General features: G+C 46.7%; 5 protein-coding genes and 1 non-coding gene across 7 annotated transcripts; 2 read left to right on the forward strand and 4 right to left on the reverse strand.

The window, feature by feature from the left end:
* Positions 1–1,007: 1,007 nt before the first annotated feature.
* LOC100831435 (amino acid transporter AVT3C) lies at positions 1,008–3,005 on the reverse strand. The gene has a single exon (XM_003570004.4). The coding sequence runs from the start codon at positions 2,730–2,732 to the stop codon at positions 1,467–1,469; it is 1,266 nt and encodes a 421-aa protein (XP_003570052.1). The 5' UTR covers positions 2,733–3,005; the 3' UTR covers positions 1,008–1,466.
* Positions 3,006–4,875: 1,870 nt separating this feature from the next.
* TRNAT-CGU lies at positions 4,876–4,947 on the reverse strand. Its single transcript has one exon. It is a non-coding gene; the product is annotated as a tRNA-Thr (tRNA).
* A 1,449-nt stretch (positions 4,948–6,396) lies between these two features.
* On the reverse strand, positions 6,397–8,058 carry LOC100831736 (HMG1/2-like protein). The gene is made up of 7 exons (XM_003570005.4): positions 7,868–8,058; positions 7,669–7,761; positions 7,481–7,538; positions 7,348–7,392; positions 6,987–7,064; positions 6,808–6,903; positions 6,397–6,723 (listed from the first exon to the last, which is right to left on the reverse strand). Exons 1-7 carry the CDS (start codon positions 7,906–7,908, stop codon positions 6,700–6,702), a joined length of 435 nt encoding a protein of 144 aa, XP_003570053.1. The 5' UTR covers positions 7,909–8,058; the 3' UTR covers positions 6,397–6,699.
* Positions 8,059–10,301: 2,243 nt separating this feature from the next.
* On the forward strand, positions 10,302–15,903 carry LOC100832040 (bromodomain-containing protein 7). The gene is made up of 9 exons (XM_010237500.3): positions 10,302–10,773; positions 11,355–11,406; positions 11,505–11,583; positions 11,693–11,738; positions 11,827–11,925; positions 13,450–13,518; positions 13,602–13,818; positions 13,918–14,075; positions 14,956–15,903. Exons 1-9 carry the CDS (start codon positions 10,393–10,395, stop codon positions 15,331–15,333), a joined length of 1,479 nt encoding a protein of 492 aa, XP_010235802.1. The 5' UTR covers positions 10,302–10,392; the 3' UTR covers positions 15,334–15,903.
* Positions 15,904–16,076: 173 nt separating this feature from the next.
* LOC100843073 (probable serine/threonine-protein kinase PIX13) lies at positions 16,077–18,758 on the forward strand. 2 transcript variants are annotated; one of them, XM_003572751.4, is made up of 6 exons: positions 16,077–16,560; positions 16,653–17,035; positions 17,385–17,532; positions 17,610–17,755; positions 17,856–17,979; positions 18,079–18,758. In XM_003572751.4, the coding sequence occupies exons 1-6, from the start codon at positions 16,482–16,484 to the stop codon at positions 18,543–18,545; spliced, it is 1,347 nt and encodes a 448-aa protein (XP_003572799.1). In that variant the 5' UTR covers positions 16,077–16,481; the 3' UTR covers positions 18,546–18,758. The 2 variants fall into 2 exon arrangements, with proteins under 2 accessions (XP_003572799.1, XP_014756584.1); XM_014901098.2 differs by having other exon boundaries at positions 16,656–17,035.
* Positions 18,759–19,237: 479 nt separating this feature from the next.
* On the reverse strand, positions 19,238–23,687 carry LOC100832334 (nitrate regulatory gene2 protein). Its single transcript, XM_003570007.4, has 4 exons — positions 21,954–23,687; positions 21,649–21,806; positions 20,803–21,026; positions 19,238–20,375 (listed from the first exon to the last, which is right to left on the reverse strand). Exons 1-4 carry the CDS (start codon positions 23,125–23,127, stop codon positions 19,646–19,648), a joined length of 2,286 nt encoding a protein of 761 aa, XP_003570055.1. The 5' UTR covers positions 23,128–23,687; the 3' UTR covers positions 19,238–19,645.
* Positions 23,688–23,993: the final 306 nt, after the last annotated feature.

Raw genomic sequence — 23,993 nt, forward strand, 5'->3', positions numbered from 1 at the left:
GGATATTTTTTTGGCAGGAAAGGGAGCTTTTCATTCTTTAGTACGGAGTATTTGAAGTTTTACAGACTGAGTAGCAGCAACAAGTTTAGCAATTGACAATGGGACACGCCCCCCAGGCCCCAACCAGAAGTTATTTTGACCATTGTTCCTATCTACAACAGCTAGTTCATGTACCTATTACTCTCCCTTTCAATTTTCACAGCCGAAAAAAGAAAACAGCTAGCCTCGAGCTATCAAGCTCGTCGAACAGACGCCACAGCCTTGAGCCCTTGACAATTGACATACCCTGCCTCTTGTTGTTCTTGATTGCCTCATCCATCATTGCGTATTTGCGTTGTCGGACTCCAAGATTATTTAAGAATGGTTCGCGTCATGTATAAACTCTGAAGACCAAGCAGACATATTTCTGGCTTCAGCTTCAGTAGCGTCTTGGCGTCTGACACCCGCTTGGTTGCGACTTGCGAGCCAAAATCACAGTTCCGCCGTGTGCGCGAGGCAGGCAATGGAACAATTTGCCCAAGCTTTCTATGAAAGAAGCACCAACATTTATTTTTATTTTTAATCATCTCTCTGCTACTGGAGCAGACAAGCCCGACTTTCTTACCGGTTCTCGAAGGCGAACAGTAAACTTCAGTACGATGCCAATATGCCATGATAATGTTTGGTTACCAGTGCATGGAACAGGTTCTTTACCTTTCGTATTACCTGGGATCTTGCAACTTCTGTTGAGTTCATGAAGATAGCCATCTAAAGTTAACTGGACTTTCGAGTTGAGCTGCGTTTTTCTTCTCTTGGGTTTCCCTATTTCTTCATGCTTGCAGAAAGAACACCAAAACATGATGCGGTGAATTCTCAAAAAGTTTGGGTTCTTAAGCAGTGGATTCACTTCACTAAATGTCCGAATAGAATTCTGTCAGGAATGTTTGATGTCAGAATAGAGTTCTGTCAAGAATGTTGGTCATGTAACAGTGGGGAAAGTGAAATAAAATTGATTCGCGGTTGGAACGTAACTCATTTGTCTGCCCTGCCAAACTACTCCGTAAATCGTAATACAGAGACACAGGACACAGGACACAGGACATTGCTACACAAGTAAATTCTGAAAATTATGTCCTTTCATCGAATCCATCCTGCGCTGCAGCTGGAACATCTAGGACATACACACATTACAGTAGGCTTCTGCTACGGGCAGACATGGGATCTGTCGTAGCAAAACCATACAGATTTCTCCATGCCACCCAGGTTACTAGTAAATCTCGGACATAATATAATCCGAAAAGAAGGGCCAATGAAGGCAAATAAATCAATTGCCCCGATCAACAAATAGCTAACCCCAGGAAGTTCCCCCTAATCGACTAATCCCCTTCTCCGTAGTAGTGTGAACGACTACACGAAAGCTTAACCAGCGCCGATGAGAACAGGGCACCGAGCAAATTAATCATCGGTGCGTACTGGCGATTTAGAAATTAAGCGCTGGATGAGTGGAAGATTTGCACCAGCGATGAGTAAGTGCCGGAGACGGCTAGCACGAGGCCGAGAACCATCAGCAGGACGTCGCTGAGAACCCCATGCCAGCCCATCTCGGCGCCGAACACCTTGAGGTGGAAAGTGGCCGGCAGCACGAACCCAAGGAGCACGCAGACGCTGCTCCCCACGAGGGAGAGGAAATCTGTGAAATTGGGCACAAGCATGGCCGACATCCCGACGGCAACCACGAGCACCCACCGCAGCCACCAGCAGTAGCGCTTGCCGTGGAGCAGGCGCTCGGCGACCTCGTACACAGGGTTCATCATCACCGGCATGGTGAAGAAGAGGTTGATGCACAGCCCCAGCTGCACGGCCGCCGACAGCCACCCGCTGCCGAGGTTGGTGGTGATGATGTCGCGCGTGGCCTCGCCGAATGCGACGTACCCCATGACACCGAACAGCCCGTACATGGCGGCGATGAACGCCATGGACAGCCCGAGCGTGGCGCCGAACTTCTTCTTGTCCGCGGCCTCAGCCTCCAGCGGCAGGACCATACAGACGCCCTCGAAGGCGTAGACAGACACGCCGATGCCGTAGAGGAGCGCGGCCGGGGCGCCGAACGCGACCACGGGCGGATGCGAGGCGAGCCAGGCGGACACGTCCTGGCCAACGACGACACCCATGGCGCCGAGGTCGACAACGTCCGCGAAGATGCTGAGCGGCGCGAGAAGCGTGAGCGTCTTGATGGAATTGAGCCCGAGCTGGAACGGCAGCATCGCATACATGAATAGCGCCTTGGGTGAGAGGAAGATATTGGAGGAAGGAGGGAAGATGGGGTAGAGGTGCGCCATGGTGTTGGAGATGAAGATGAGGTATCCAACGCAGAAGCTGGCCTGGCTGAGCACCAGCATGGTGTCCACGGCCAGGCGCCCGGGCGCGCCGAACACGGCGTCCCCCAGATCCCCAAACGAGCTGATCTTCTTAGGGTGCTCGTCCGCTAGGCGGCGGCGGCAGGCCACGAGCAGCATCATGCAGTAGAAGGTGAGCAGGGCGACGGAGAGGAGCAGGACGGTCCCCGCCGCCCACCCGGTGCGCGAGAACGTGTACGGCAGGCCCAGCACGCCGGCGCCGACCACCGCGATGAAGACGTTCGCGAAAGTCTTTGGCTGCGAAGACAGGTGGCCCTTTACGGCGCTGTGGTGGGGAAGCAGCGGCGCGGAGTCCAGCCCCGACGACGACGAGCTCGCCTCGTTCCCCAATCCCATGGCGGTGTCCGGCCGATCGAATCGAATAGCCAATCGATCGAGCACACAAAGCACACAGGAGGGCGCCGCGGACACGCGAATTCGATGGGATTTCTAGGTATTCCCTCCTTCGGTCAAGGGAAATCTCGGGCGATCTCGCGACAGAGGAAACCGATGAGGAAAGCCTGGCTTCGGGCTCCCGATACGCAGGACGGAAGGGAGGATTGGGTGTTTTTGTAGAGGATGGCGTGCCATTTTCGTTTGGGAAAATATCATGGACCTGGTCCACAGGTACTTCCGACTTTCTGCATGAGGAGGCGTGAGTTGTACACTAGGACAATATTGGCATGGGTTTGATGGCACGTTTCCTCGTGTGAAATGCTACAGGCTGCACACGGCTAGCATTTTCCTTTTATTTTTGATTAATAATGGCAGCTCATGTTTCCACTGTATTTTCACAAATTGGGGTTGCCTTTTTTCACGCTGTGTTCTCGCCTAATTAATCAGTTTCACGTTGTTTTTGTGTTCTTATACTTTAGCAGCAGCAGGTGACCTGCACCACTCACACTTCAGCTTCCTATTTTATTGCATGCTTTATGTACAACTCCAATTTGTGCTACTTTCATAAATCTTGTGTTGTATGTATTGCTGGAATAGACATTACTCCCTCTCTCTCTTCCTTAAAAGATGTCATATTAGCTTTCATTAAGACAAAACTTTGACCACAAATTAATATGTTAAGGTGTGGTTTATATGACATAAAATTAGTATCGTTAGATTCGTTATCAACAAGGATTTGACCACAAATTACTATATTAAAGTGTGGTTTATATGACATGAAACCACAAGTATCATGAAGTACTTTTGATAATGAATTTAGCGATACTAATTTTATGTCATATAAATCACATATTAACATAGTAATTTGTAGTCAAAGTCTTGTTTTAATGAAAACTAATATGACATCTTTTAAAGAACGGAGGGAGTAAGAAACTTGTCGTATTCTTGAAGTTGGAACTAATTTTGTTACTCTTTCTAATTCTTATTTGTTTCAAATTTCTAGAAAATCTCAGTTACCTTGAATCCCAAACAAATAACAAGCTAAAAATAGTACGGGCTACCATATGGTGTGTAGTTTTAGTGCAACTTTTAATCTACAGTGTACGTAAGAAGTGACCTAAAGAGGATGATGGATTGATGGTTGGATGTCCTATAAAACAACCCAGAAATACGACTTAAAATAGATCAAACAATTGAGGCTAGTAACTTTGACCATCTTTTGAAAGTTCCACAGCTCGCTCTGAACATAACTCAAGGCAAGCATCCTCGAAACAGGACGAAATATCCCACGCCTTAAAGAGAAAGTGGAAAACATGAATTCCACAACCGTTGTGTATTCCTCAACTGTGCAACTCCCATGCCGATTTTAGGGTCAGCACCGGTTTCTTTCTTCCCCATGCTGTCCGTTCTCCGACTTTTCATCAGCATGTGCGTATTCAAGTGCGCCGTTGGTCCCTGAAGCTGGGCCGTTTGCTTCCCCTCGTACAGTGCTCAACATGAGTACAGTGAAGCGGATGCAAATGTATTCATAAATCTGTTACGAGCGACTGCCGGCGTCCGCTTCAGAGAAGACGGCACGACCGGACAAAGACGTCAATCAAGCGGGGCAACTAGCCTTGGCAGCACACTGCCATGGAGAAGTTAGCCGAGGCGTGATGAGCATGATGGCGACATGTACATCGCAGAGTTGCCGCATCTTTGATATGAAAAGGGTGCATAGCCCGGCGTTCGTTCGCGTGTAGTTATCATCCTATAAATAAACAAAAAACAGGCATTGCTTGGAGAACGAGTGTTCAAGTTGTCTTCCCATACGTGTTGGTTTCTGCTTACACTTTCTTTTTGGAGCATATGCCGGTTGCTAAAATGTAGAGTGGTTAACAAATTGTTCGCTTGGATGTTAGCCTGTCGGCTCACGTGTGTGTAACTGTGCACTAGTTAAGCCTTGCGACGCTGGTACGATATTCCACGGGATCCACATGACCGGACAAGTGTGGTCATACAGCAGCGTCAATTCCGTTCAGTTCTCATCTCATACAGGAGCAATTCCTTTTGATTGTTCCTTTAAGGAAGACTAAAATTCAAATAAAAATATTGCAAAAACGACAGCTCCCGGTGAGGATCGAACTCACGACCTTTCGCTTACGAAGCGAACGCACTACCACTATGCTACGGAAGCAGGACGGCCAACAGTAATTTGGTAATTTAATATTCAATACATTCATAGATATCAACTCTCCTTTTTCCTTGGTGACGCCCTCGGTTCCATTGATTGTAAGATTCATTTCGATACAAAAAAGGAACTTGTGGTTTTTCTGAAACAAATTGAAACGATTGGATCGTTTGTCGATTTAGTATAAAATTTGAAATTGGAAGATGTCTATGCAACTCTGATTGTTTTTTCACCGGAGATCTAGGCAGATGGTCTATTCCATTTGAAAGAAGAATGTGAATATAATGAAAAGTTCTACGACTTGCCCTTTTAGCAAGACGTAATTGTTACAAAAAAAAATCAGAAACATATTTCCTCTTCATTTTAGGGTAGATATTTTCTTCTTGTATTTTACTTCTTTTATATTTGGGCCTAATTTCTGATTTTGCAACGACCAAATATTTCTTGGCCTAAAACGATAGATCCTAGTTGTCGCAAGAAAAAAAAAGAGTTGTGATCTTAGCTGGTATCCCTCGTTTTTTACCGCTGATTCGGCATCGAGGATGGCGTCACAATGGATCAACTTCTAACAAGTGGTTTGTGTAGCATGATGTCTTGATGGCGGAGACGATCATGTATGGAACATTGTTCTCTCAATTCCATCGATGTCTTGGCATAGTCGATCATGTATGGAACATTGTTCTCTCAATTCCATCGATGTCTTGGCATAGTCATTACCGTCTACTCCATTAAGCTAGTGGATCTCGCAGTTTCTACTTTTATTACTTTGATCTTCCTCGTTGATTCTATTATCTTCATCCTCGATTCTACAAGCTGTCTTGCAAGTTCTGGTTTGAACGACTCATGCGGCTATTTACTTCCAAGATTAGTCTAGTTTATGCATGTTTTGTATTTTGTAGTTTCATCACCAGACATGGGAGAAGTTCCCTTGTGAAAACGAACAGCAGATTATCATAGAGCTGCATTTCACGACAGCTTGAAAATTAACAGCAGATTATCATACCGCTACATTTGCTGGATATTCAAATTTTCAGTTACATTTATTTATGGCAAAAATATATTTAAATATTCGCACTAAAGACAAGTATAACAATCACTCAAAAAGACAGACAAGTATAACTAGATGTTCTCAGCACCACAAACACGACAATCATCTCCCTGTCAAAAAAACATAATAATCATCTTAAATCTGGATAGCTCATGAGGACTACATCACGAAACCTACTAATCTCCGTAATACCCTGCAGCTCCAAAATAGCTCCAGCAAACAACAACTGGGGTGATTGTGACTGTTACTCCACAAGAACTGGGATGATGAAGTCGCATAAAGCAAAACAGATCAGATAGATTTCATTTAACACGATGCATTGCACTGCTAAGATCATGACATGGACATTGCAGTATGGCATGCAAAGGAGCGCACAAAAATTAAAAAATCACGCATATACAGTCGAATGTGAGATATAATAATTAACTAAAAGCCAATGGCCGGATAGTAATGGGATTAGCGAACGAAACAAGTTTTACACCAGCGTTTACCAAAAGAAAAGCAACAGAACAGCTAGTAGCATTCGGCTTTTTCTTTGCTAATACACTACTAAAACATCTTCTCAAACTGAGTACAACTCTAAGAGGGGCCCCTTCACGCAGAAACACACTCCTACTTCAAGTTCCAACATCTAACATTGAGAATAGCAAACTAGTAAACTAACCGGGGACCCAACACCCAATTTGCTACCTCATGCTGAGATACACTATTTACTCGTCATCTTCATCATTTTCCTGCAAAAAGAAAATTAAAATGATCAATAACAACAACAGGCAATTCTATTGGCATTCAAACATATGTCATCCATCAAAATGTACCTCGTCGCTACCAGCGTCCTCATCATCGACCTCAGATTTGGACTTGTCAGAGCCCTCGTCATCCTGAGTCTTGGTCTTCTTGGAGCTTGTGCTCTCCTGATGGAACCAGACAAGTCAAATTAGCACTAAAACTATGAGAACTCTACAATTGAGAAATCTACAATTGCTCCAAAGATTACCTTTTTATCAAATGTGGCTTTGGTCTTCTCATAGTCCTGCTTCTTCTGTCCAGCCTTCTCCACATAAGGTGCCTTGTCCTAACAAATTGAATAGTTCAATGAACCAAATATTTGCGTACATCAATCATCACTTGTAATAAGTACGAGGAGTGGTTGTTAAACTGGATACAATGATGCGCGCTGGAACAGTAGATGTAGATTTGATACAAGTATACAACCATTCAGATGTAATTGTAACAAATAAAATAAGCAGAAATTGTAATGAAGAGCAACTCAGGTATGCTAAAAAAAGAGGAACAGACATGTACAGTAGCAAAGATCTAAAAGGAGATTAGTTTGAGCATCGCAAAGAAGCACTCACTGCATCGGACATAGATCGCCACTTCTCGCCTGCCGCCTTGCTCACCTAATTATCGCCATGGCAAAAATAATAATCAGATATCTCTACACAAGCAAAGAAACAAAAGGACTGACACGGTGGTAAGGTGGCTCACGTTGGCGACGCTTTTGTTGTTAGGGTGCTCTGCCTGGTACTCCTGCCTGAATTCAGACCTGTGGAAAAAAAAGAAGCGAAAACATGCTAAAACTCCAGGTGAAACCACAAAAGTTCAACGGAAAAATAAAACAGATCAGATCTGAAGATCTGGGAGATGACTGAGCAGGGTGAACAGCGATGACTCACATGAAGACGAAGAAGGCGGAGGGCGGGCGCTTGGGCTTGCCGCTGGCAGCAGCGGCCTTCTTCCGCTTGCTGGCACCGCCGGCGGCCTTGAGCCTGTAACGAACAACCAGCCACACAACCACACAGATGTGAATCGTTCGGCCATGGCAGGAGAACCCTGCTCGATTCCCCCACAGACAACAAAGGGCGGAGATCTCACCTGCCCTCGCCCTTGCTGGAGGTGTCGGCCTTGCCCTTCATGTTGTTGGAGCCGACGCGGGTTCGGTGCTAGGGTTTTGCGGGGGGACAGGACGGAGGCCGGGGAGGTGCTTTGGTTTGGGGAGGCGGAAAGGGAGCGCTGGCTGGGTTTGTTGGCTTTTGGGGTGAGCCGTTGTGCGGTGCGGGGCCGCGTGTGTGTGCGTGAAACAGGGGGAAAAGGTTGAGCGATGGGACGGTCGGTGCAGGACCCGCGCGACGCGTGGGTGCGGTAAGATTTGCGTTGCGCAGGAAGCAGGCCGTGGCGTGCGCAGGCTTGAGAGTTGAGACCGCGTGGCAAACCTAGTTCGGGCCGAAGATGCTCGTCAGTGTCAGACTCCTCCTGTTGGGCTTCCATTCCATGTCGAGGGCTGTTCTCTTCTTTCTCTTCTTGAGAAAAAATCATTTTAAATCCTGACTTTGTGACAAGTTGAATCGGTCTTAACCTTAATCCTAAATTTTGTGTTCGGTGGATCGTTTTCACTGACATGGTTTGGGATTGATGATTAGATTTACAAATTCTCGTGATTGCGTCTATGTGTGGATGATGGCTTTATCGAGTTTGTCAGTTTTAATTTTCGCATACAATGTGACCGAGATCTATCATCGTCATCAGATCACCATGTTGTGCAGATCGAATAGTTTTGATGACCCCACAGGCTGGTCATGTCATAGCTCAGCAACGTTGAATACGACAACCGCGAGTCCTTATAAGACAAAGATGAGTGGTGGTTACTTAGCAATCCTGACGCCACATCAGTCCACCAAACAGATTTTTTAGGAATAAAGGCCTTAATTAATCAGGATTGGTAAGGTTAGGGTTCGAAATCCAATGATTAAGAGGCTAGGGTCTGATTCAAACTTTGCCTAAAAGATCAGGGTTTAAAACAGAAATCCCGACCGAGATCATCCTTTTCCTAATGTGCCAAACAGTTTTAAGGTCATAATTGACCGGGATTAACAAGGCCAGGGTTCCGATTTCAAGGATTAAGAAGTCAGGGTTCATTTCGGACTTCGTTTATGAGTATAGGGTTGAAAACAAACTTTTCTCTCTTTTCTTTAGAACAACACAAATGGTTGTTTTTCCTTCTTTTTAGAACAACGACTCTCTGTTCGATGCCTCTACTGTTAAAACTACGTGAGCTACAAATTTGGCAAAAATAACGTGCAACTGATGCGTCCAATTTCGAGTGGTATGTTACCGTTTTAGGTTCACACTATATCAACTTCCAAAATCAACAAAATAAACACCCAATCTAGTTTTGATGGCCAGTTAATGGGATAAATTCTGGTTCGAGAAGGAGAAAGATGGTACACACTGGGGTGAGCCCTTTGTCCTCCCAATTTGTCCATTTAGGGAGTCTTTGGAGAAATGAGGGTGTGAAAAATATGTAGTTGTCCAATGATAACTCCGCATTTATCTTTTCATGAGTCTTTGACATGCGGGCCAAAAAAACAAGTGGACAAAGTTTGAAGAAGTTTTGTACGAATGGGGACTCCCTATACTCTCCTCAAATTTGGAGAAAAAATGAGAGGTGTGGATCACTTTTGGACAAATGAAGGTTTCCATTGAATTACATAATTTGATCATGAACTGTATGGACAAAATGGACAAATGAGGAGAATTTTGTGGCTTTCTTTGGAGATGCCCTTACACAAAGACGAGAAGAGACAGAATAAAAATGAAAAAGCAAAGAAGTGAAACCAATTGCATATTGTTGTCTGTGTCTCTTTTCATTAAGGGTGCCCGTGTGTCTCCTCCTGCTCAACGAGCCTCTAATTTTAGTCAATATATGGATCATTGTAATCTGCCATCTGTCAAAGAAATAAGGGCATATGTGGGTTTCTCGAGGATGAATCCCTATTCGTCCTCCCCAATTGTCCAGACACTTCCAAATGGACAAATGAAATTGCAAAAAATATTAAGTTGTCTAATGAGAACTCTCATTTATCCTTCTCACATGTGTTTGACACGTGGACCAAATGGACAAGTTTTAAACAAGATTTGCACAAATGAGGAATCTCTATTTTCTCACCAAATTTGGGAACAAATGGGTGAGGTGGACCACTTTGAACAAATGAGAGTCTTCATTGGACAACATGATATTTCTTCTTACCAGCTGTATAGACACCCTGTAAATAGACAAACGAGAAAAACAAACGGAGGCTTATCGTTGGAGATGCACTAAGTTTATACTCACTCCGTCCGGAGATAAGTGACGTGAATTTATATTCTTATACAAATCCACGTCACTTGTTTTGTGACGGAGACGGAGAAAGTACTCGGTATTGTTTGTTGTACATACTGTGCTGTTCGCAAGTAGGCATGGCATCATTAAGAAAACACGGGTGGCCAGGAGTAATTTAAGAGTTTAGACAAGCCGTCAAGGCATGTTCTGACAAGGTTACCCCTAAATCACACGAAGCCGATCCAAACAGCGGAGCACCCGATCCCGTCGTCCTGACCCACGCTGCGCGAGCTCCCGCGCGATGGGCAGCAGTGCCAAGCGGCAGCTACCTCCGAGGGGGAAGAAGAGGGGCCGCCCCTCCCTCGTTGACATCCAGAAGCGCAGCCTCCGCCTCCAGGCCGCGGCCTCCTCCGCATCCAGAAACCCTAGCCGCGGCAGCACCGCCAACCCTTACCTCCGCTTCCCTAAAAAGTCCGGCACCAGCTCCTCGTCGTTGCGCCGCTCTTTCCGCCGCAGCCGCACACCTGCCTCGGCCTCCCCCTCCGAGGACGAGGAGGGCCGTGGATCTGGTCGCCGCCGTCCCGGACGCGAGAAGGAAGTCAATCTCATCCTCGAAGCGGACGAGGAGGATGTGGCGAGCCACCGCAAGAGAAGGGCAGTTGCCGATGCTGATCACGACAAGGTTGTCATATCTGCCGGGTACCCGAAGAATTGAAGTTTTTTTTCTAAAAGCATGCTAATGTCTGCCGAATTGCGAAGAATTTGAGCTCAGTTTTGATAAGCTGGGCTAAAATTTGCATTCTCGTGGTCTCATGGGCCGGAGTGGAGGTGACCCCTGCTGAATTAGGAGTTTTCCCCGCGCACTTGCGTGTGATCGGGTTAGAATTTTGCTGAATCCGGGATTTTCCATTTTGCAATTCATTCATTGTGTTGGATTTCGTGGGCTGTGATTAATCCGCGGGTAGTTTAGAGGGGCTTGTTTTTGTGGAGTCGCAGAAGTTTAAACTTTTGATTTTAACGTACGGTTCCGAGCACGGATCTGGTGGGGCCGGAGTTGGGATTCCTCGTTCCCGCCTCGACCTCAGTGCTCCTTCCGCCGGATCTGTTGCTCTCCAAGCTTCCAGAGGGAGCATGCCTATTCTGGCCAGGTCAACGCACCAAACATTCGCTGTGATTGCGAAATGAAGCCCGCCGTAGATTTCGCGACTTCTTCTGGCACAGATCTTTCACATCTTGCTTACTAAATTTCCCGTCCTATTGCAGGCTGGGAGCAGCAGCATCAATAATTCTGCAAAAGCGACCGACTCCTCGCAAGGTGAGTGTCTGCCTGTCTGGTAGAAAAGGAAAATTTGTCTGATATATTTTTGTTTGGGGGGGAGAAATCTTAGTAACCAGCATAGTGTATTATTACAGAGCAAGTGTCTGATACTGGCCCCATGACGCCACTGCCGGACCAAAAGCTGCTTGTGTTTATCCTTGATGGGCTCCAGAAGTGAGTTCTGGTGCTGCTGATACTGCTGCCATGTGCCTCTGTGTTTTGTTCTGTTCTGTTTGATCTACGTTTCTGAATTTCTGATAATTGCTTCCTGGTACGGCATCAGGAAAGACACCCATGGGGTGTTCTCGGAGCCTGTGGATTCTGAGGAGGTAGATTAGCTGCATTGAATACAACATGGTGTTTGTCAGAGGTGTTTAAGTTGCGTATCCTGATCCCCAGCTTGTGGTGTTTGGGCAGCTTCCAGATTATCACGACATCGTCGATCACCCAATGGACTTCCAGACGGTACGGGAGAAGCTATCAAGCGGGAAGTACTCAAGCCTGGAGCAGTTTCAGGTTTGTGTTGTGTTAATTTGTTTCTGTTTCTGGTTTATCATTAGTGTGCCTCTTTGGGGAGCACTATTTCCATTTCAGATGTCGCTTGTTCTGCCTGAGGGTATTTGTTGTTAATGGGTGAGAGCAACACGACAGGACAAACATACACAAACGATAAATTACATAGGTGGACTTAAATGCTGCGTGATGATACCTTGACATTTGTAGCTATTGTAGGTGCTTTATTTTTTTAGCACGGATCGTTACATAGTTGGACTTAAATGCTGTGTGATGATACCTTGACATTTTTAGCTATTGTAGGTGCTTTATTTTTTGAGCACTGATCATTGGATGCATATATCCAATGCTCCAAATTTGTTAAACCTTTATAACATCAGGTTCCTTTTCCGATCTTTCTCAGTAGACACTCATAAACTTAGATGACAATAAAGATTAGTTACTAGCAGCCATTATCTACATTCATCTATGATTGCTTTGACATAATTTTTGTAGTGTTATTTGTTTGTATGTATGTCTGAATGTTGACATCAAAGGCATCTCTACGTTTAGCTCTTATTTTAAGTTCCAGTCAGTTCCTGCTTGTGTTTGTAGTCACTATTACGATGTGCTCTTTGTAGTTAGCGCAGTCAGTCCCGGGCTCCCTGCTTGTGTTATTAGCCTGTTACACTGTTACGGTGTGCACTTTGTGGTTAGCCCAGTCAGTCCCTGCTTGTGTTTTTAGCCTGTTACACTATTACGACGTGCTCTTTGTGGTTAGCCATGTTCTTATGTTGCAGTATCTGATGTTCCCTATTGCTATCTGGAACGATACTAAATGTCTAGTGTTAATTAGATGGACCTTGATTCCTCTGCAGTCAGGAAAAGATGTTGCTCATATGTGTTCTCCTACCTTTATCCTCGGGCAAAGGTGGTTGGTTCTTATTAATAAGGAATGACTTCTAAACGGTGCTAGCTTATGGTTATGGTCCAGACCTTTTTCTGACCTGACAACTAGTGTCATCTCCCCGTGCAGCTCTATCAGGATACCCCTTCTTTTGCGATATTTAAGGTTTCTCATGGCCAAATTCTTGTTAAAGTCTTCTCTATCATTGAATTTGGCCTTCCGGGTCAACCCAGCGGCTTCTATGAGGAAGGCAGTGCAATGGAGGCTTGAGGGCTTATTAAGGAAGGCGGTATATTTTTAATTAGTCCAATCAGAACTGACCTTATGCTGAACTTGTACAATGTGCATGGAGATAACTGGAGGAGTTTGCAATTAGGATCCTTGAGGATATCGAGTAGTGGTGATAAAATAGTTCCTCTCCTGTTGGAACTTTTGTGAGTGTACAATAGAAAATGGTTTGTATGTACTGGGTATTTCTTGTTTGGACATGCTAATTATCTGAACTTTTTCTCTTTTCCCGTTTTCCATGTGTTGTTGTTAGACACTAAAGTTTTTGTACTTTGTGGAGATTATATTATGGATACAAGCAATTGTTTTTGTACCTTCCTCTCCTATTTTATACTTACTTTGTAATTTTGCAGGAAGATGTGTTCTTAATTAGCTCAAATGCCATGTGCTACAATGAACTAGATACTGTTTACTTCCGCCAGGTAATAATCCTGTCTGAAGGGCTGTGAAGTACCCCGTTTCTGCCATTGTGTAATAAGATCTCTTGAACATTTTGTATACGCAGGCTAAAGCGATTCATGATCTTGCAAAAAGAAACTTTGAGAGCTTGAGAAAAGAAAGAGATGGCCACGAAGCAGAGCAAAAACCAGTGGTTAGACGAGGTAGACCGCCAAATAAATTTAAAAAGGCAGTCAAAGCACTTGGCGATGCTAATGAGCAGAATGTTCAGACAGTTAGCTGGCTCGGTAAACAAAAGTTGGATATGAATGAGGACTACTCAGGTTTGTGACCCAAGTCTGCAAGAATCTTTCATCCCATATTATTGAATGAACAAAAGCTGAATTTTCTAAACTTTGCACTGACTAAGTTAACTATTTCAGAGTCTTCGTTACTAAAAGGGTTTACAAAATATGGCAAAACCTCTCTAGTTATAGACGAGAGTCGTCGCAGCACATATAAGCCGTTTGGGTGGTCAACAAATGCACATGAGCATCCTGTTCATGCTATCTTCGGTGACTCTAGGAAGTTCCTTGTTCCAGTAAGTTTTTTAAACATTTCCAGTAAGTATTTACTTGGATACATACATGTATGAATCCAACAAAATTGTCTATATTTTTCCTGATGAGGTTTCTCACATTGATCCCATGATGGCAACAAGCAGTGCGCATGTACAACTTTTTATTATGCAGTGAAAGCTGGTAGATTTGTTTTGTGGAAGAAAATAAAGCTATATTCCTTTCCAAAAGCCACTTTTCTTTGACTCAGTGATGACTTCATTTTTTCCCTAGTCATCATTATGCATTTGCAGCTTTCGGTGGTTTCATGAAAATTTCTTACTATTTGATGATAATGTGCACCCTTGACCGTTGTTGTAAACTTGGTGCTATCATTGCTATGTCATATAATAGAGAAAAATCCAGACCTATGTTCTTATATGCTTTGTATTTAAGAGCTTGAAGTATAGGTAGTTGACACTTACAGGGTGATATAAGCCACAAACATCGATTATAAGGCCAGTTAAACTGGTATCACTGGCATCAAAATATTAGTGATTTGTACATATCATAGGGCAACAGCATCTCGTTGCGTAAAATGAACCTCACAAGATACATCAATTGAACTGTTTTAGGAGGTACAGGATTCTTAAATTGGACATGTATCCTAGTGTAACCCATTGGTCAATTGTCACACTAGTTTTGATGTTCTTTCGAAGTAAACAGATGTCCCCTAAAGTAATAGAAAAAAAAATTACCTGCAAGTTGGCATGCCCCTTGCCTCCAAAGGAGAATTTTTTTTTTTTGTGTGTGAATTTGTAAATGTTGTAAAACTTTTTTATGGTTTCTCTTCACTGATCTGCCATGTTATGTCTTTGTTGATGATCCTCCCTCTGAAACAGTTATGACTGGTTATTAAAACAGGTCGGCATAAACATGGAGCATGCTTGTGCAAGGAGCATTGCACGATTTGCTGCAGATTTTGGCTCCATTGGCTGGGCTGTGGCTGCAAAAAGGCTAGAGTGGATGTTGCCACTCGGCACTAAGTTTGGTCCTGCATGGGTTAGGGAGGATGAATCCCTACCAAAGACTCCACTCTGTTCAGCTTCTCCTGACCCATTACCCGAGCTTAATTCTCTGTCATCTATCATTTCAAAGTCTGATAATGACAAACTTGTCCAAACAACGGACGTGTCCGCTAACGAAAATGAGATTCAAAGTTACTCCAGCAGAACTCCTCAATCTGTGCTGTCCCCATCAGCAGATATCTCAACGGAAGCAAGGAATTCTTCCAGTCACTAGTAGTGGCTTTAACACTGTCACTGATTTTAATATGAGTCAATCTTGTGAATATGAACAAGTGCCATGCTGAAGCAGTTGGAAACTACATCTTTGCTCGTCAGAAAACATGGTCTAGCTGGCTGAAGAAAACACATGGTTGGTGGAGGTAAGTGAGCTGTCTACTAGAGTGGGATAAATGCTGAACTCCCGGCTAGCGGGGGATTCACAGCAGGAGAAGAGCAGAATCTTGGCATTTGATCCTACAACAACAGAAACATTGGTTGGCCCTGCAGCTAGGGCCATCGTGATTTCATTTTTCTAGATACGGTTCATTTTAGAGGGGTATCAGATAAGGGGATGTAATTGACAGGATTTCTGATAGAGGATGGTGCCAAGAGCACTAGCCAAACTGAACGGTTCGTTCTCTCCCTGCTGTTTATCGGCACTAGATGCGTGTCAGTACTTAGTAGGGCAGGAATAGATGTGAGGATTAATTGATCATATTGTTTGGAATTAACTTCCAGATTAAATGTGAGCCCCCATTTATATGGGCTCCATCTGTTGTACAATACTACTCCTTCTGATTCTAAATTTTTGACTGAAATTTACCTAAATATGGATGTATCTATTCTTAAAAAGCGTAATATTTCGACAACAATTTAGGATCGGAGGAATATTATGTACTACTCACTAGCTTGGCAGTAGATTTTGAATAAAAGTCGGACGAGGTTGTCAGAAGGATGTTCTCCATTCTCCGGCTCTATTTTCCCCAGTGATACCTGAGGAATCGCCGTGTGCTCGAGCGACGTCTTCAGATCCCGATATTTCCAACAGCGGCAGCTATAGTTTGGGTAGGAGGGGTCTTCGTTTGTTATTCCTAACACTGGAACAAGGTGTCCAGGCTTGTTCTTTTCCGTGATATGCGCCATGACAACTTCACGAGTCCACCCACCACCCACTACCATAACGCGCAGGCCTCGTCGCTCCTCCCCACGCCATGCCCAAAGTCACATTTGCCTAGCTCACTCTTTCTTTAAGCGAAGCACGTAGCTGGACCCTGGAGAGGGATATGATCCATTGACGTCGACAACACGAGGGATATAGCTATCCATCAAGTCTGACAGGAGAGAAGATATATCGACGATCGAGTGCTTTGCTTCCATTCCACCATGGGTAATTGCTTCGGCTCCTCCGAAGATGCCGACGTGGAGGCTGTCAAGGCCATGGACCATCATGCACATGCCCGAGGTACCGCGCAATCGTCAACTTGTCTTTGTTGATTCTTAATCTATCTTCTTGATCCTTTAATTTGCGATGTAATTCCGTTCATGGCCTTGCAGCAGCAATGGCGAGACCCGGCATGGTGGCGCCCCAGCCCAATGCACACGCCGCAATGAGCCCCGCGAGGCCGCCTCGCAACAAGCCCCCGAGCGGCGGCAGCGGCAGCGGAAGCAGGCGGCCGGTGGCTGGAGGCGAGCCCAGCCCGAGCACGGAGGGGAGGATCCTGGAGACGCCCAACCTGCGGATCTTCACGTTCGCGGAGCTCAAGGCCGCCACGAGGAACTTCAAGGCGGACACGCTCCTCGGGGAAGGCGGGTTCGGGCGGGTGTTCAAGGGCTGGGTCGACGAGAAGACCATGAGCCCCGCCAGGAGCGGCTCCGGCATGGCCGTCGCCGTCAAGAAGCTCAACCCGGAGAGCTTGCAGGGACTCCAAGAATGGCAGGTGAAACTCCTTTTCTTTTCTTTTTTGTGCGGCTTCTTTTGGTCAACTCGAACCATTTCCTGAATGAATTATGGTCGCCTTCACGTGGGCTGTGCATGACATAATTCTCGATCAACCACTTGCTAGTTTCGTTGGGCACCATATAAAATTCTAGTTGTTGATGAGCTAGTGGTGTCTTCATGGTAAGGATGCGTTCCATGATTGTTAGCAGAAGGCAGGGGGATTCAGTGATTCGCGGGCACGTTGGCTTGTGTTTACCTTGTGCTGATGATGTCATTCTGGATGGATTTCCCCTCCTCTGTTGACTGTTGTGGTAACTGTATCGTGATGGGAATTCGGATGCATGCAGACCGAGGTGAATTTTCTAGGGAGGCTCGTGCATCCGAATCTGGTGAGGCTACTGGGGTACTGCTGGGAGGACAAGGAGCTCCTGCTCGTGTACGAGTACATGGCCAAAGGCAACCTGGAGGATCACCTCTTCAGAAGCGAGCCACGCAGTAAGTTCCCTTTTGGGATCGATCGGTCGGTGCTCGTATCTGCTGTGATCAATGCTCTAAAATCCTGTGTCCACCAGAAGGCGGAGGCGCGTTCCAGCCGCTGTCGTGGAGCCTCCGGCTGCGCGTGGCGATCGGCGCGGCCCGTGGGCTGGCCTTCCTGCACTCGTCGGAGAAGCACGTCATCTACAGAGACTTCAAGGCCTCCAACATCCTCCTCGACACGGTACGTAACGTATATATGCGCCGTGATTGTGCATCGGTACTCCAGAACAGCGCCCGTCTAATTACAAGTCGCTCCTCTGTTCCGCACTCCGCAAATGCAGCACTTCCACGCGAAGCTGTCCGACTTCGGCCTCGCCAAGGACGGCCCCGCCGGCGGCAGCAGCCACGTCACCACCCGTGTCATGGGCACCTACGGCTACGCTGCCCCGGAGTACGTCGCCACAGGTACGTACACGGTACACCACGCCATCAACAATTAATGCTTCCATGTATTTTGCTGGTGATAGAAATTTTGTTGAACTGTCTGTTCTGTTCGATTTGCAGGGCACCTGTACGTGAAGAGCGACGTGTACGGGTTCGGCGTGGTGCTCCTGGAGGTGCTGACGGGCCTGCGCGCGCTGGACACGGACCGGCCCAGCGGGCAGCACAACCTGGTGGACTGGGCCAAGCCGCACCTGGCGGACCGCCGCAAGCTGGCCCGGCTCATGGACCCGCGCCTCGAGGGCCAGTACTCGTCCAGGGGCGCGCAGCGGGCGGCCCAGCTCACGCTGCGGTGCCTCGCCGCCGAGCACACCAACCGGCCCTCCATGAAGGAGGTCGTCGCCGTGCTCCAGGAGATCGAGTCCATGTCGTCCAGGAGCTCCAGGCCGGACGGCTCAGTCGGCTCGGCGTCCCCGCGGCCCACGGCGCGGAGCGGCGGTCACGGCTACGGCGGCCATTCGCCGCGGCCAGGGCCGGCGCCGGAATGGGCCGGTGGCCACGGTAGCCATCCGCCCCCTAGAGGAAGGTAGCGAGAGATGACTGTTTTGCTGCATTTGCCTTGGGAGTCGAGTTGATCAGTTGCTCCGTGCTAATGTTGTTGCCGCATCGCTCTTCTGAGTTTTCTCTTCGGCAGATCATGTGGTTTTTGATGTGTCACTGTCTCATACATGTATATCGATGTGCAGTAATCTCTATGTGAGATATAAAAAGCAAAATTTCTGGATGCCAAATGTTCTCCAGGAGTCCTTTAATTTGTAAACAAGGTATAGAAAAGCAATGGTTTCAAGTGAAAAGTGCATCACAAATTCCATGCACTCTCGATGACCTCCCATCCCTTCTTCCAAAACCATGCACTACGATTCCCAGCAAGAGTTCTCACTTCTTTTGGCTAAGAACCTCTTCGGCCTTTGCTGGGGACGTTAAGAAGATATCGTACGAGATTGACCTGGAGAAGGGTTACTTGGAGTTGGAGGAACGTAGGGTATTTTTGGTAACCGAATCGAATTTCACATTCTGGATTGTCTGATTCACGATGGATTCAGTATGTACTGCCTCTATGCCTAAATATGACATGTTCTAATTTCGTCCTAAATCACCAAGAAAAGGTTTGAATGAGTTTGAAAAATATATTAGCATCTAAAATAAGTATACCATGAAGATATTTATCACAACAAACTTAACAAAACTAATTCAGAATTGTAGAAGTTGGTAGATTCTTCGATAGACTTAACAAAGCTAGAATATCTTATATTTAGGAAAGGAGGGAGTACATAATAGTACATCGAATCAACAGATGCTTCCACCATTGCACATTCAAACATTCAGCTATATAGAAGCCAAGAGGCAACAACAAAACTAAGAAGAACAATGCATACCCATTTCACCAAAACCTAGCACCTCACCGTATGCACTTCAGCAACTGCTCTAATCTTATGGACCAAGTTTTGCCAGAACTACATTGTCAGATCTCGATCAAATACTATAACTCAGAAGTCAGAATTTCTTCACCAAAATTTTGATCAGCGGGAACCATTCGCCTAGTGCATTCAGCATCGCCGCCCTGTAAGAGGATCCTCCTATTTTACAAGCTGTGTTGTGTTCGCTGTAGTGCTAGAAGAAACATATCAGACTATGAAACTTTGGGATTCTCTCTGGATAACATTTCCTCTTCAGCATGTCTCTGAGTATTCTGGAAAGCTTGCAAGGAACTGGAAGCGAAGCTCTCCAGAGCTTGAAGTACACGCCTCAAACTTATGTGCAGGTTGTCTGCTTCAAGAAAATGGGCCTGGTATGTTTTTGCCATTGGAAGCAGGCTTTGCCGGCCTGGCACTAGGGCTAGCTTTCTGTTTAGTGTATCTGTCTCCTTGCTAATCTCCATGGCCTTCCTTTCCAGTATCTTGTTCCATTTTTCTCGTTCCCGGATTACACTGATCTGTTCGCTAAGCTCAACAATTTTTTGCTCTGACAGGTTGCGTACACTGGACACAAGAGCTTGCATAGCAGTAACCACGTCCTTCTCAGAAATTCGATCCATACATTGAGACCAGCTGTTGCATATGACAAACACAAGAGGTGCACCCACTCTTCCAGGAGAATAAGGAGGAGCTCCATCAGGTGTCTCCTCTTGCTGATAGTTGAGACAAAGGGCTAGCCATCCATTTAGTGCCTTTACAAAGCTTCTTTGTGCACTCACCCAAGAGGAGAAATTGACAATCCATTTCACCAAGTCTACTTCAAGCTCCATTGCTAAATCTGAACTGATTCCACCAGAAACAATTGAATCCAATTTTTTCACCTCCGATATTGCTTCACATTGTATCTGGTAGCACTCTAGCTTATCTTGCCACATGTTCACAAACCTACAAAAAGGGCTATCAGTCTTCTGATGAAAGTAGCTTTCACAGGGACATGAATTGCAAGATAATTAAGAAAGAAACTGGAAATATTCAGGAAGGTCCGCCTATGTTAAAAACATAGAAATCTTCATTATTTGACAACATAAGTAAAAAAAAGAAGAAGTAAAGTGGAGTAGAATAGAATCGCAAGATGTAAATGCAGGACTGTAGAGTTAGCTTCTACAATATGTATCGATTGTCAGTCAGCTGCACTGCAAGTTAATTGCCTTTTTTAATAAATTACCTACTGAATAAAACAGTTGATTACTGATGCTGTAAAAAAAAGTTGATTACTGATAACATCAATTATTGTACAAACTAGACAAGCAGGCAACCATGGGACAAAATTGAAATGTCTGCCTAAATATGTCAGCAAAAGAAAAGAGCATACCCTTGGATTAATGCCTTAATTTGTGGCCACAATTCCTCATCCCTTACTCTGTCTATCTTCTTCGAAACCTTAGCAATTACTCGCACGGCCATTCTTATTTTTGTCGACAGCTTTCTGACCAAATTTTGAGTTGCCTCAATCTTGTGAGCTTCAGCACCCTTCTGATCCAAGAACTTCAGCCGCTTGGAGGTTTTGATAAGCAGGAGGCGCATTTTCTCTTCAGACTGGAAGAGGAGAACATAATAAAACTGATCACATATGGCATAGCAGCTACCACAGGTAGGAAAATGTAAATAATATAACCTCCCCAATATAGAAAACACACATTAAGGAATCTAAGAAAAAGGCACTGTAGCATCATTTAAATAAACAGAAAACTAGCATCAGAAGAGAAACCCACAACCCCACGAACATAAATCTTCCTAATCTGGGATTTAGCTCCCCAGAAAAGACCTGTATACAATATTATCAAAATGAGCAATTTTCTAATCAAGCAGCACTGCTAGGAAAACATTGATCTTAGTCTTCTATTATGCTATATAGCACCCTAGGATCAACATTTTATATTTCCGCATAGCTTCCTATTGGTGCCATCTTAAGGATTCTGTCAGTGTCATCACGCAAACTTCACAACAATGAAATAATGAAATGAATGGCATCTTCCTCTTGTTAATGACCTGTACCCAGCGGCCAGTGGTTTCAAACAGGATTCAATCAAGAAATTGCGTCCTGCATAACTAGATAAAGTGCCTAAGAGAGTAAAATATCCTTACATCGTGGAGTCAATTCAGGCCATGATTAGTACAATGAAAAATAAAGGTGAATTTTCACTCGTAAACTATATACCTTAACCTCGTTGTATAATTTCTTCTCCCATATATAGAGTTTCTGCAGGGTTAAAGATAAGCTTCTCCCTCCCACCACCTTCTCTCCTCCAATATCCAACTCTTCACCTCCATACACTGAATTCGGCAGTGCAATCGCCGACACCATCCGAGACGAAACTATTTCAAATAATCGATCCGTTAGTGACACGAAGCTTATCAGAATATATGCAAGTCAGGAACCAATGGCTCACCAAGTCATCATATAATCAACATCACTAAATTAATCAGAATACATGCAAGTTCTTGAAAGAACAAATAGCTCACCATGGTACACTGAGCTGCGGGAATGGTACCTCCGCTTCCTGGCCTCAAGGATTGGTGCGAGTGCCCTGACAGCATCTGCTGCTCGAACAAACTGCGCCTTGATCTTGCTGGCAATGTCGGCGCTCTCGGATGCCCTTCGGTGAGTCGGCATCGTAGGTGCGACATTAGGCTGCAATGGTGCCTGTTGTCGTGCCACGCTACCGCCGATGACCACTCCCTTGTCAACAACATGATTCTCCTCTTCATGGCCTTCGGCGATGCCACTGCTCACCCCGCTGACCGAGTTACGTCGGCTAAGGGCGCCGCCACTGCCTGGGGTGGAGTACTCGCTGGACACCTCCTTGACGACCACGTCGTCCTCCTCGAGCTCCGGGATGCCCTCCTCCTCCCGCACTTCCCGCGAGCACCTGCTCGGCGTGTACGGTGTCGTTGCCGTGGTCCCAGCGTTGACAGCATCATAACAGTAGTTGTCGTGCACTTCATAGTTGTCGAACACATTGAAGAAGTCCCACGAGCTCGCCCTCGGCGGCGACGGCGGTGGTGCAGCCGCCCTACCTGCCACCGTGGGCTCGCCTCCATACGAATAATACCGCGGGTTCCCACCCGCCGGTTCGAAAGAGCCGAAGTAGACGCGCTCCGCCGGGGCCGCGCGCTGCTCGACAGCGACGGAGGCCGGGGGCGGGCGGCTCCGCGCGTAGTAGAGCTGCAGCGATCCTGGCGGGTACCCGAACGGAGGGTCAGGCGCGTAGCCGTACCCATAATGCGGGAACTGAAGCGCGTGCGGGTACGGGTGAGGGTGGCGGAACTGCTCTTGATGGCCGGCGAGGCGGTGGAGAGGCGATGAGGTCACGGAGCCTGACTCGGATCCAGAGGACGGCGCGAAGTTGATGTGCGACGAGGAGTGCGGAGGCGAGGCGGAGTCCTGCGGCGGCGGCGGCGGCGGGGAAGGGTCGACGCCCTTGCCCGCGGCGGGGAGCGTGAGCCGCGTCGGGGCAGACGCGGACACGAGGACGAGTTGGAGCGAGTTGGAGATGGACGCCAGGGAGTCGGCGAGCGCGGCGTGCGCGTCGGCGAGCGCGTCGCGATGGCGCACGGCGGCGGCGAGCAGGTCGGCGCGCCCTCGGCAGAGCGCCACGGCCTCCTGCTCGTCCAGCTTCGACCCTTTGCAACCCATGGCCGCCGGCTTGCCGCTCAACCAATCTAATCAGTTCCCGAGTCTCACGAACGATCGGGTTCGGGTCGGCCCGGCCTTATAACTAGCCGCGGCGGCGTCTCGCCATGATGATACCGACGAACTTGGGGTTTGATGGGGGAATGATATCGACGCGAAAGGAGCGGATGGGGGCAACGCGCGAGTTCTCTTGGTCTTTTACAACGACAGTGGACGGAGTGGAGCAAAGGGGAGGAGAGGTGGTGGGAATCTCCTCTTGCGCTGCTTTTTGCTGCGGAAATTTGTTTGCACTCGCTGCTGCTTCTTTTTCCGGGGTCGATGGGGGCAGGCTGCGCTTGTTTTCTTGCAGGGGGAAAAGAGGAAGGAACACGCAGGGATATACTCGATATCTCTCTCCTCTATCTATCTCTGTGGCAGCTTGGTTGTTTTCTTGCCTGGGAAAGAAAGGGGGAAGACACGCGACACAGGGATGGGCCTTCTGTATCTATCCCGAGTGCGGGCAATGTGACGGCGAACGGAGGGGACAGACAGCCAAGGCAAGGAGAGTCCATCATGCTCTTTTACCCTCTCTCTCTTAATTTACCTCTTTTGTTGGTTTCCTGTTGGAAGCGAGGTGGGCGGCGCCTGGCTGGCTTGGGCGATGCAGAGGCCAGAGAGAGTTCTATGGAGTTGCGCGCAGGCTTTGGTTTGGTTTGGTTTGGTGGCATTGACGCCAGTCTTGATGATGGCGGAAGGTCTTTGCTTGCAACCGCGTACGGGCTTGACCGGTCTCCGTCAGCGGATCAACCAAAGTGCGACGCGCCGCTTGCTGCCGTGAAGATACGCTGTGGGGGCACGCAGTATGTTTTGTTGTTCTATTTTTCCCAAAG

The sequence above is a fragment of the Brachypodium distachyon genome, chromosome 3 (assembly GCF_000005505.3).
Source record: "Brachypodium distachyon strain Bd21 chromosome 3, Brachypodium_distachyon_v3.0, whole genome shotgun sequence".
NCBI classification, from domain to species: Eukaryota; Viridiplantae; Streptophyta; class Magnoliopsida; order Poales; family Poaceae; genus Brachypodium; species Brachypodium distachyon.